At 46.9% G+C, this 13,133-nt stretch overlaps 1 protein-coding gene across 1 annotated transcript in view; it reads right to left on the reverse strand.

The window, feature by feature from the left end:
- COL4A1 (collagen type IV alpha 1 chain) overlaps positions 1-13,133 on the reverse strand; it is a 148,672-nt gene that overhangs the window by 57,950 nt on the left and 77,589 nt on the right. The window contains exons 3-11 of the mRNA XM_032246203.1: positions 4,624-4,713; positions 4,407-4,451; positions 3,206-3,250; positions 3,049-3,111; positions 2,501-2,554; positions 2,284-2,310; positions 746-829; positions 597-659; positions 24-59 (exon numbers count right to left, since the gene is read on the reverse strand). Of these exons, the coding sequence (XP_032102094.1) occupies positions 24-59; positions 597-659; positions 746-829; positions 2,284-2,310; positions 2,501-2,554; positions 3,049-3,111; positions 3,206-3,250; positions 4,407-4,451; positions 4,624-4,713 (507 nt within the window). The remainder of the gene's footprint in view (positions 1-23; positions 60-596; positions 660-745; positions 830-2,283; positions 2,311-2,500; positions 2,555-3,048; positions 3,112-3,205; positions 3,251-4,406; positions 4,452-4,623; positions 4,714-13,133) is intronic.

Below are 13,133 nucleotides of genomic sequence, written 5' to 3' on the forward strand. Positions count from 1 at the left end.
GAAAAAAAAAAAAAAACCTTTACCTTTTCACCTGGAGGGCCGGGAGGGCCTGGGGGACCCTGTGAGAGACAGCATTTTAATTAAACAGGATTCACAATTCTAGGGAGCTTTAAGTCCTTCTTTAGGCTAATGTTATCCTAAGGTTCTCCAGTCAACATGATCATTTATTTCTTAAATATTTTTCCTGGGCTTCCCCTTGCTCCCTGCTCCCGGCAGGTACAGGAGCCCGTATCGCTACCAATCCTTCTCCCTGCTCCGCGGTGAGGCCACCCAGGGCAGAGCATGCCTGTCCATCTTTGAACTCACTCCCACAGGCTGTGGGTATCAGCGATACCAGCCAGCCCTACAGTCATGACTGCACCATCTGCTTCAGGACACCGGTTTATGATACTACCATCACCCCTGTCCCACAGCTCTGGGGATATGAAAACCGGGTTGCCAGCCAGATGTTTAGTAAGAGGGAAGCTGATTCCGCCATGTCCAAATTACGAGCAACCATGACCGTGTAAAGTTTTTACTAAATTATTATTTACGTTCACACCTCAATATGGTTGCCCTTTAAATGACTGCCTTGGAGAGACAGCCCCAAAACTCACTGGTGGTCCGGTAAATCCTGGAGGCCCAAGAGGGCCTGGAAGCCCCGGCAGTCCTGGTGGGCCCTAGAATACATTGAGAAAGAAATGAGTTAAGATGCAAACCTGGCGGAGTAAGCTGGCACGTTTATAAATATCCAGCAAATGCTTACTGTCAATCCTGGGGGTCCGGGAAATCCTCGTTCACCTTTCAACAGCATCCCGGGCACATGGCCAAGTATCTCGCCTGGATCACCCTAGAGGATGGAAAAAGAAAAAAGAAAGTTGCAAACACTGACATTCATGTGAAGAAACTTAAAACTCAGTGAGCAGTTGGCACATGTTACTGTTACAGGACTGGCCCGCGTCTGGGATCCAGAGCCTGTGTAAACTGGAAATTGACAGGCTGGCCGTGTCTCCATCATGGCCACCGTCTTCCCAACCAGCGTTAACTGCTCCATGGTCAGCTCAGCCGCAGCCAGGACTGAATGTGGAGGTGGCCAAACAAAGGGGCCACAACACTGTGCACCTGACTGTCCCCCCATCTAGACAAGTGCCCCTGTCTCTGGTTGAAAGACTACTGCGTGACCACAGGCTCTTCCCACAAAATAAGAACTCTCTTTTGAGAAAAGGCTCGGGATGAGTATTTTTATAAAAGCAGGATGTGATGGTAAATTTTATCTGTCAGCTTGGCTACGACACATTATTGGGTTAAACACCAGTCCAGATGTTGATGCGATGGCATTTTTTAAATGAGATTAACACCCAAATCAGTACACTCTGAATAAGGCAGATGACCTTCCATAACGCTGGTGGGCCGCATCCAATCAGTTGAAGGTCTCAGAGGATAAAAGATTGACCTCCCTGGAGAAGGAGGGAATTCTGCCCACGCACGGCCTTTGGACCCAAGACTGCAACTCCACCTCTTCCCTGGTGTTCAGCCTGCCCGCTCACCCCACGGGTTTTGAGCTTGCTGGCCCCACAAGCATGAGAACCAATGCTTTAGAAGCAGTTTCTCCTTTCTGGCTACACACACACACACACACACACACACACACACACACGCGTGCGCGCGCGCTACTGGTTCTGTGTCTCTGGAGCACTCTAACACACAGGGCTACAATGGGGATTAATTTCCTATGTGTTCTGAATCATGGGAGCACGGGAACTCTCAGCCTCATTCAGGTAAGCAGTCATCTCTACTGCGGCTGCTGAGACCTGTAAGCCTCCCTTTGACAGGGAAGCTCCCGACACCCAGATGCCTGAGGTCCCCGGCCTGCATCTAAGCACAACACACACATTACAGGGGTGCACCGTCTGAGGTTGGGCTGATGCCAGCAACCAAGCCCCAAGACAGAAACACCCCGCCTGGGAAAAACTGTCCAGGTTCCTTCCTTGGAAGTCTGAGAGGTGCCTAGGGAACCCCGTTCTCCCGTCTGCCCTCCCTGATTCGGGTGAAATGAGCCTTCGCCATCACACCAGGCCTCGTCCGCTGCTCACTCCCCATTAAGAAACCATGCCGGGTGACTGAACGTTAGAGTTGAAGATCTGAGTTTGCATATTGCTTATACAGTCTTTTAATGTAACACAGTATTCAGAAGCAATCGGTTGGCCAAAGCGGTTTAAAGAAAATGTGTTTTTATGTCACTTGTTTTAAACAGATTCCCTGTCATGAATCCAATAAAGCAACCTAAAATAAAATAAAATGTACCTTCATTCCTGGTAACCCTGGTGGTCCCTAAAAAAGAAAGTTTTGGTGTTAGTTTTGTTTTTCTCAAAATATCATTAGCATTAAAAATGTTATTATACAATATTATACATAAAATATAAGTTATTAAAACATAAGCAAAGAAAGAAACAGAAATGGAATGAGAAGAAAGAAATTATAAAATGAAAGAAGTTCTGCCCACAAATAACCCTATACTCACGGGATTTCCAGCGAAGCCAGGCAAGCCGGGGGGCCCGAGCGGCCCTCTCTCTCCCTGGGGAGACAGTAGAACGTCATTCGTGCGCACTGCGTGGGGCACACACGCCATCCCTGACACCGCATTAGTTACTCGGCCCTACCCTTCATCTGTTGGTTAAAGTCTTTTCCTAAAAACAGTTTGTCACAAGCTATGCAACCGTGTACCACTTTGTGAAAGAAGAAATATACTTGATAGCATCATTATTAGGGGCAAAGGTTCATTATGGCATTTTCCTACTTGGTATAGTAATTGATTAAAGGTAATAAGCTTCGTGCTTAAAAGCAATTTTAGGATAAAAGTCTACAAAAAAAGAAAGGAACAATTATATCTTTCTGGTACACTAAATGTGGGAAAACTGTATTTCCTTACTAAATAAAGGAAACTTTAGGACAAGTAACTTTCCAACGGTGGCAAATAAAACTCTGTTAACAGAATCACACTCCCTGACTCCTTAATATGCAAAATTATATAGACATGCTCGAAAAGGAGGGTCTTGGTTCTGGACTTACCTTTGTGCCATTGCATCCTGGAATACCTGGGGGGCCTGGCGGGCCGTCTTGGCCGGGAATACCCTGTGAGTAAAGAGGTGAAAATGTAACCCAAATCGAAAATCACCTGGTGGAAAAACATTCCATGAAACAAGTAGAGTGTATTTTCTATACATACGGGAAGTCCTGGGTTTCCAGGGTAGCCAGACGCTCCCGGGGGCCCCTGCGAGTGTGGAAGGAAAGCATGTCAGTGGAGGGCTGGAAACCTTACTTCCTCCTACATATCCACCTGGTTAACTGAGTCCTGCCCTGATTTTTGGTATCCAGAAGACACACACACACACAGCAGACAGTGCGCTCTGCACAAGAGGCGGCAGAGGGGACAGCCCAGGGCAGACCGCCCAGGCTTACAGGAGCAATTCTACACCAAAAGCACACTACTGCCATTCGCAACTGCGTAGATAGGGAACCAATCTAACTACCTAGCAACCAATGAGTGGATAGAGAAAATGTGGAATATACACCCCGTGGAATACTACTCAGCCATAAAAAGGAACAAAATGATGCCTTTTGCAGCAAATTGGATGGAGCTAGAGGCCATCATTCTAAGGGAAGTAACCCAGGAATGGGAAACCAAATACCACATGTTCTCACTTACTAGTGGCAGATCTCTCTGAGGATGCAAAGGCTCAAGAGTGATACCCTGGACTGTCGGGACTTGGTGGAGGGAAGGCTGGGAGGGGGTGAGGGACAGAACACTGCATAGCAGGTACAGTGTACACTGCTTGGGTGACAGGTGCACTAAGATCTCAGAAATCACCACTGAGGAGCTTATCCACCTATCCAAAAAGTGCCTGGACCACAAAAACTATTGAAATAAAAACAATTAAAGATGAATTTTTAAAAACCTAACTGTCGATCCCTTCAAACGTAAGGGCACCCATGAGCGAAATAATTCTGCCCCATTTCATCTTTAATAAGAGGTGGAGAGGAGGAAAAGCAGTTCTGGCTCTGAAAATACCACAATTTTTCCATTAAATGAAGTCACCGCTGTCTAATGACTGTAGGCGCGGCATCAACTGCCCCTTCCCAAATTAAAAAATGCCCAGAAGAGATTCCTGAAGAAGAACAAATAGGGGAAAGCAAGTTTGCAGAGCCCAGCACTAAGGAGCTCAGCCTGTGCACGGCCCCGTGGAAGGACTGGGGCTCAGGGGGTCCTGGCTGCCCCTGGCTGCCCTGCCCGCCCCTGCTGTGTGAGCTGGGGAAGAGGCAGAGGATGAGGGCTTGGAGAATGGAGGGGAAAGGTGCCGGCTCTGGAAGCCTGGAAGCGGGTCCGTCCCATGCGGGGAATCATCGATTTGAGCAGCAGCCCTACTCACTCTTGTCCCTTTTGTTCCAGGTAGTCCTGGTTCTCCAGTGTCACCCTGGAACAGAACAGACACGCTGCTGTCATTGATCACTGTCATCTCAGAAACGCAGGGAATCTTACATCCACCCCACCCCCATTTCACAGCCACGCTCATCCGCCCCACACCCACCCCACATCCACCCACCCCATCCCACATCCGCCCCACCCTCATCCCACGGCGTGCTTACCTTTTGTCCTGGTGGTCCCTGTGGTCCCTCAGGTCCTTGCATTCCAGGAAACCCGATGACACCTTGTAATCCTGGGAGGCCTCTTTCGCCCTACAGAAGAGGAACACAAGTCAGGCAAAAGGCAGCAGGAAAGAAACAGAGGAAGGAATTGGTGCAACTGTGATGGCTAATTGTGTTCGTCGTTGTTGTTGAGACGGAGTCTCACTCTCTTGCCCAGGCTGGAGTGCAGTGGCGTGATCTTGGCTCACTGTAATGCCACCTTCCAGGTTCAAGTGATTCTCCTGCCTCCTACCAAGTAGCTGGGACTACAGGCACCCACCACCACGCTGGCTAATTTTTGCATTTTTAGTAGAGACAGGGTTTCACCCTGTTGGCCAGGCTGGTCTTGAACTTCTGACCTCAGGTGATCCACCCTCCTCGACCTCCACAAGTGCTAGGATTACAGGCGTGAGCTACCACGCCTGGCCCACGATGGCTAATTTTAGGTGTCAAGTTGACTGGGTCACAGGATACCCAGATAGCTGGTAAAGCAGGATTTCTGGGTGTGTTTCTGAAAGATTGGCATTCGACTACGTGGACAGTAAGGAAGGCCTTCCCTCTCCCAAGGTGACTAGGTACTGTTGTTAGCTGAGGCCCGGATAGAACAAAAAGGCAGAACAGAGGCCAACTCTCTCTCTTCCGGAAATGGGAAACCTATCTTCTCCTGCCCTTGGACATCAGAACTCTGGGTATTCCGGCCTTCAGATTCAGGGACCTGCACCAGCAGCCCCGTGGGCTCTCCAGCAGCTGGGCTTGGCCTGAGTTACACTTCAGGCGCCCTGAGTTTGCAGGTGGGAGATCATGGAACTCCTTAGCCTCCGTGATCCTATGAACCAATTGCCATCATTAATCTAACTACCATCCAGCCTTGCACAAGTCCGCAGGGAGTGTGTGGAAACAGACGGCGAAGACAGCTTCAGGCACCTTTGCTCCACTGCGCTTTAAACTCCTGAGGGCAGGAATCATACCTCATTCCTGGCACGATGCTTCAGATATACTAAATGCCAAATAACGTCTTGGGTAAATAAAATAATAAATAGTGAGGGATTTTTCACTGAACCGGTTATAAATTCACACTATCAGTGGACCTCTCTTGTTAGCAACAGTCCCAGCGCTGAGATTTTGTGACGGAACTTCCAAGACATCTTCCTCTTCGGAGACCGTTAGGAGGCGTGAGTGGGCAGAGTCCACAGTGCGGAGGACCTCACGCAAGATGCTGAGCCTCCCCTGAACCATCACGGGGTGATGGTGGGCTTTCATGAGAAATGTCTTTCAAGAGTGTGTTTTGCGCCAGGCACGGTGGCTCACGCCTGTAATCCCAGCACTTTGGGAGGTCGAGGCAGGTGAATCACCTGAGGTCAGGAGTTCGAGACCAGCCTGGCCAACATGACGAAACTCTGTCTCTACTTAAAAATGCAAAAATTTGCCAGGTATGGTGGCACATGCCTGTAATCCCAGCTACTCAGGGGGCTGAGGCTGGAGAATCACTTGAACCTGGGAGGAGGAGGTGGCAGTCAGCTGAGATCGTGCCCCTGCACTCAAGCCTGGGCAACAGAGTGAGACTCCATCTCAAAAAACAAACAAACAAAAACCCATAACTAGGATAAGAAATCAAGAAGATCTATTTGCGTTACAGCGTGTGGACTTTAATGCAGTCTTACCATAGGAATTGGGTAGATTGACTAGCCATTATTAGCTGATTGAAAAACAGAAAGCAGGCACTTTGGAGATTACTGGTGGGATTACTCAGTGTTCAGTGCTCTTCTCAAAGCTGTCTTAGTTTAAAGTAAAAAGAAACTGACCAGATACATTACACAACATAAACATCCAAAGTCGTCCTTTCCAAGCCACTCAGCCAGCCCTGGTACTTACAGGTGAATTAACTGCCTGCCGCATTTTTACAAATGCAGAAAGGAGCTTACAATCCTGGAACTCAACCACCAGGCCTCCGTAGAGCTGTGTGTTTCATTCTAAGTATACGTCAGGAGTCTAGACACAGTATGCGGTTAATTTGGGAGAGATCGTTTCAAACGCTAGAGAACTGAATAAAATAGTCAGTGGATGAAAGAACCTCAAGCCCCACGGTGTGGCACTGCCCCTTCAGGCCAGCAGCATCCGGGGAATCGGCCACAGGAGCAGCCGTGACCCCATGAGGCTCTGAGCCCCAGGTTTGACGGGGAAGGCTGGCTCCTTCTCCCTGAGGCCTGTGCCTGCGAGGAAAGAGAAACATTTCCAGACCAAGACTCATTCAAATGAAGAGCTCCTTAAACACACCCATCCTTCGCCTGCAGCGATGGCCCCAGGGCACAAGGGCAGAGGAGCTCTGGGGCACAAGGTCAGCAATCTGGGCCACCCAATTTTCGGATGTAGGAAAAGCCTCCTCAAACCAGAATAGGACTGAACTCCAAACAGCTGGCTAAAATAAATAAATAAATACAGACTTTGTAGCCCCAAATAACCCAGCATCAGATAGGATGGAAATGAGAAAGGCATGTCCATGTGGAAGCTTTCTAATACATTTGGTGGAGTATTTTTAGTACTTGATTAACATTGGCAGTATCGCCATGAGACACAATGATAAGATTTTATAATTCTCGATTTAACCATGGAATGCACGGAGGACCGGAGCCAGATTCACTGATTTCTAGTTTCTCACTGAGTCAGCACTACAGCCAGAAATAGAAATGAGGTCAGCCTTCACCACAGTCCCTGTTTTTTCTGGGTCACTAGAGCAAGCCGGTTCCCAGCAGAATATTCTACAATTCACCAACTTCATGTTAGCCCAAGGTACCAACCCTTTTATGTCCATTTCACAGATGGGGAAAGATTCCAATGCTTCACTGATTTGTCACATGTCACTGGGTGACCCCTCATGCTGCTGGGAACAGAACACAGAAATCTGAATTCCCAGGCCTTGCTTTTACCGCAAGAACACATTCTTTCCCAACGTCACCAGAACGCTTATGTCTCCCCAGAGCTTTGAAATGAAGGAGCTAAGAAGGAAGTGACTCCTCCATGCACATGGGTCTTGCCATTCCCCACATTCTTTTTAAACATTCTTAATCTTTTGTTCAGATAAAAGTGCACACGAATAATCTAATACTCTGCACCCTGTCCAAGGTTATTATGGGAACCAGGGCAGTGCCAACAGACAGGATAAGCACTTAAACAGCTATATGGTTAGCTGGCGACTAGCATGCTGTATGGGGCCAAATCATTCCTCTGCGCTTTTCGCACATTTCCACCGGGATTGTAAGAACAGCAAAGAGCTGGACAAGTTGTACAAAGGTTACTGGAGTCAGTAGTGTCCAAGCCAGACTTTGCAGCTGCTATTGGCAATGCGACAACCGTGACCCCCGTGACCCCCTTTCCGCTGGAGCTCAAGGCGAATGTGCACAGTCAGGAGTCAGAGAATGGGCCCCTCGATCATCCATTTCCCATGGTGTGCTCAAGGCAAGGTCCAAAAATCCATGGCAGCCACAGACTTCGTGTCAGGCAAAAATGAGACCCACAACCATCGTCTGTCACAGCAATGACTACCTAAAACGGAAGAGGGAAATGAGAAACTTGAAGAGTATTACATGGAAAGTTTTCATGCACCTATACCTTGTGGTCTCACTTCTGAACATCAGTGCAATTCCCTAGTCAGAACAGGGAATGTCTATGCCAAAAATGGAGACAATCACTGCTGTGTCCTCAGATGATGAAACTCAGAATGCGTGGAGGGAGAACGAAGTGTGGCTGTCTATACAGATGAAGGAATGCAACATGGGGAATGATCTTGGCGCCAAAATTAGCCATTCTAAGTTAGGCATGAAATAGGGTTTCATGCACGGAGCAACTTAACATTCTTGCTTAATGTATTATCTAAAGCAAGCATCGACTTTTAAAAAAATCCTTCAAATGCGTGGAGAAAAAGTCATTTTATAATACCCAATTCTTTCTCTTCCTCTTCCAGTACTTGTAGAAACAAGTTCACGATTCAGGATATCAAATGCTCAAATAAGCTTCCGTCACAGATAAGTCAGAAATCCAAATACAAATCAAGCACCCAGGACAGATGAAGTTGAAATAGCATGAAGCTTCTAAATGCGGAGGGAAATTATAATTACCAACAACAAAAACTGATGTCAACACAAAATATGCCTAGAATAAGCGGTCATCAGAATTCACACAGTCAAAGACCCTGTAACGCCTGTTTCAGCAGCCAACGAGGAATCCATATCTTTAAATCAAAATTTGAACGGATTTTTGCAATCTGAACTACTGGGATCACAGAACTTCACCACAGACTGAAGCACACGCAGAAATGCTGCCAGCACTCTGGGGCTTCCTCTGTGCACAGACTGAGTATGAGTACCAGGTCTGGGTACTGAGCATGGAGTGTACTGGGTATGGCAGCCTCCACGTGCTGGGTGCATTCATGGGAAACAAGCAATGCTCATCAGGGAGACTGCAATTTCTTCTCCACCTCGACCCTGTAACTTCCTCACACGCAATGCCATTGTTTCATTCATTCAGTGTTTGAATTCAATGAAAGTCATGGGTCACCTAGAGGGTCTGCTTTTCCTAAGAGGAAGTCCTGAGTGCCCATTCGCCTTTGCTCTATGAGATTCACAACTGAACTCTGAAGAGGATGTGTATGTGTTCATTAGAAGTATAGGAATGAAATTTAATAGTGTGGATGGCACTTGGCAGCTACACTTACCACTACTATTATTTCTTGCATTTAAATATGTAACATTAAAGCAGGAAAGATTACACCAGTCACGCACAAAAAGCGTGGCTGCAAATCTGTGTCTTCTTCCCAAAACTCTCCTTTTCTCCCTGAAGCCCAGGCGTCTAGCTGGAGATGGTGAATATCGGGAAATGCGTGCCGTAGCCCTCCATGGACTATGTGGGTAGACGCAAGGGCTTGAGCGGTGCACACAGAGCACCTCAGCTCATGATGGGGTATGTCCCAACAAGCTCATTGTCAGCTAAAATATATATATATATATGTTTGGTTTTTTTTTGAGACAGGGTCTTGCTCTGTCACTGAGGCTGGAGTGCAGTGGTGCGACCTTGGCTCACTGCAACCTCAGCCTCCCTACTAGCTGGGATTATGGGTGCCTGCCACCACGCCCCAATAATTTTTTGTAGTTTTAGTAGAGACAGGGTTTCGCCATGTTGGCCAGGCTGGTCTCGAACTCCTAACCTCATGTGATCTGCCCACCTCGTCCTCCTAAAGTGCTGGAATTGAGTTACTGCGCCCAGCCCGGTTGAAAATATTTTTAAGTCAAAAACATATTTAATCACCTAACCCAACATCGTAGCTTAGCCTAGCCATCCTTAAATGTGCTCAGAAAACTTACAGTGGCCTACACTGGGCAAAACTGTCCAACACAAGGCCTGTTTTATAATAAAGTGTTTAATAGCTGGTGTAATTTATTGAATTCCATATCAAAAGAGAAAAACAGAACGGCTTGTGACCCCTGACTGGCACTGTGAGAGTGGTCTATCACACGACGCTAGCCCAGGACTTCTGAATTTTCATCTTTCAAAATCCATGACCTTCAGATATCCTAAGAGCTGTTCTAGTTCTGGGAGACTTCTGGATTCATCCTGGCTCTTCTAAAGCACGTGGGCTTGTGTGGGCAAGTTCCTCATGTCCTGGACCCCCACTGTCCTCCTTCTGATGGTCACCAGCCTTGTTCTGACTGCTCCAAAGCTGCCGACGGTGGAGATGATCAAGCATGTGAGAGACCTCAGTGCTGGAGTCTCCTGGCCAAAAGAACAGCGCTGAGGTCTGAGGGGTGGGAGCTGGGCTGGATAAACTAGACGTGAAAATGCCTTTCTCTGCTGGCCAAGCCTGGACTGTAACTTTTATACTGGACTTCCAGTCCTGGGATTCTTGAGTGGAAAATCCCAAGCCCTGACAACAAGGTCCATGCGATAGAGACGGTCCACCCTGTGCTCAGCGGGAGCCTGCCTCAGCTACATCATTGGACACAGAATTGTCTCTGCGTGTCCATGTTCAAAGGTAGATTTCTGTTGGACAAATCCTGACGCTGAAACATTATCCAAGCCCACAATGAATTCTGGCACAATTCTTGGCTCAAGTATTCTAACATGAATTTTAACACTCACGATGAAGCTGACGGACAGAGCTAAACACTCAGGCCATATGTAATCCACAGCTAGAAGGTGATGGTTACAGAGGAGATGCACAGTGACTATTTCTCATAGATCCACATTTACAGAGAAATAAAACGATTGATATTTTCTGATCCATGAAAATCCACTTTGCACATTCGCTTGTAAGAAAAAAATGAATTAAAAAGAGTCCTTCACAAAATACTTCCTAAAGAACTATCATTCAACACAAGAATAACTCAAGGAGCCCTCAGTGTGGTCTTATTATAAACCATTTAAGACTTCCCTGAAAGCCATCCAAAAGCAAACAAACCATGTGACATCCTCAATCCAGTAAAAACGTTCTATGAAAACTGAGTGCTGATAAATTAGTGGCAGCTAAAAAAAAAGGACCTTCATCCGAAGGTCCTTAGATCTTATCAAAGTTCCAGACATTTGTCCCTCATGAAAGTCGAGACTCACCCACAGAAGCGCACAGTAAAACTGTGAGCCAAGGTCTCCAGAGGCAGCTAGTATCTTCAATAGTTTGTTTCTTATCTTCTTTCAAAAAAACAGTCCAAAATGCTCTCATTAATTATTACTCCAAAGCAGTACTCTCTTTCAAATATTGTTCAACAGAACCATTTTAAGTCAGTCCCTTAAAGCAGTCAGATTTCCACGTTGAAAAGGAAGAAAAATATGATGATGATCTTCTTCCAAAGACCCGTGAAGCTGCTTGGTCAGACCCCGTGTGCCGCTGTGCTCAGGCAGCGCGTCTTGCATCAATAGCTTGATTCCACTTGCCCATCACACCACACCAGCATGCAGTGCATTCTCTGCAAGCACTTGTATTTTCCTGGCTCTGCCTCCATTAACAACACATGCAAATGCCCATATGAAGCGCCAAGCTCCTGGCCGGGGCGTCCATAGACGCCCACCCTTCATCTCCAGGCACCTGTAATCCACACAGCAGCACCCCAGGGCCCTGGCACCCCTCAGCACATTCGAGGGCGCTGCCTCCATCTGAAACAGGCACATACACGCCCTCCCTGGCGGGCCCTGGCACCTCAGGCACACCATGCCATGGGATCTCAGCCAAGCACCCCTTGTTGGAGAAGTACTCAGACACAGAAGGGTCTGGAGAAAACCCAAACTCTGGCAGACAGTGGAGCCTGGGACACCACCGGGCAGAAGAGCCAGTGGCCCGAATCAAGGCTTGGGAGAAGAGCCGCCGTGGGCTGTGGCTGTTCACCACTAGAGGGAGCTCTGGGACTACACATTTTCCTCCAAATTAATTAAAACTCCCGGTGGACCTTACAGTAGTAAACCTTTTCTTAAATATTCATTATAGTAATATATTACTATTAAATATTCAGTGCCATTGAATACATTCTGTGGGCAGAGTTGAGAGAAATCCCTTTGATGTGGCCTAAAAGAACTCTATGGTAAATATTTTTAATTAGGATTCAAAATTTAATCAAAATTAAATATAAAGCTAGTAATCTGAACATTGAGAATACTGCATTACAGGTAAATGCGGTCACCCTATAAATAATGAAAATGATGCATATTTTCTGGATAGCGCTTTCTCATTCATTTTATAATGGTTTATAAAGGTTTTCCTTGGTCCTCTTCCACTACAAGTTTATAGAAAACTTATGCGTTAAGGCACTTTAGCCCATTCTCCTGAGTTTTGCCAATTCTCAAAGAAAAAAAAATCTATCCAGTTTTTTGGCTTTCAAAAAAGATGATAACATTCTCTCCTTTGCTTAACCTATCAACATGAACACTCATTAAAATCAAAATCACAGATGCCTCTACCTAAACCTATCACCTAACATTCTTTACCTCAAATAGAGATTTTTAAAAATCTCTTTAAAATGAGAAAAACAGTACAGACAACAAGTGTTCTGCTGCAGGCTTGGAACCTCACTTTCTGTAGCTCTGGACGGTTGTACATGTTGCACACTGCAGCTATCAGGGGCCAAATCCAGCTAAAGCTAGGCGTTGGCACAGCAGGGGGCCTTTATCTAATATGTGCAGAGCTGAAAACAGCCCAGTGGTAGCAAAACCATCCTTCAAATAAGTTGCACACAGCTCTCTGAGGGTTCCCGCCTGGGTGATACCCCAAGGATGTCAGGACACACACCTACACACCAAGAGGCAGCCTCTGTGTAGACTTTAGAGGCTTGGTACTGACTGGCTGAGAGGTGGGAAGCCAACTGAGGAATGTCCTTCAAAAGAGCCCTAATCCAGGGCGGGGGCTGAGCTGCCCAGTCACTGCTGCCAACACTTCGGTTGACTTTTGGTCTTGGTTTTTACTTATTCCATTAAAATATACATATAGAGTACTATGT

The sequence above is a fragment of the Sapajus apella genome, unplaced genomic scaffold, assembly GCF_009761245.1.
Source record: "Sapajus apella isolate SASKATOON/1434 unplaced genomic scaffold, GSC_monkey_1.0 scaffold60, whole genome shotgun sequence".
Lineage (NCBI taxonomy): Eukaryota > Metazoa > Chordata > Mammalia > Primates > Cebidae > Sapajus > Sapajus apella.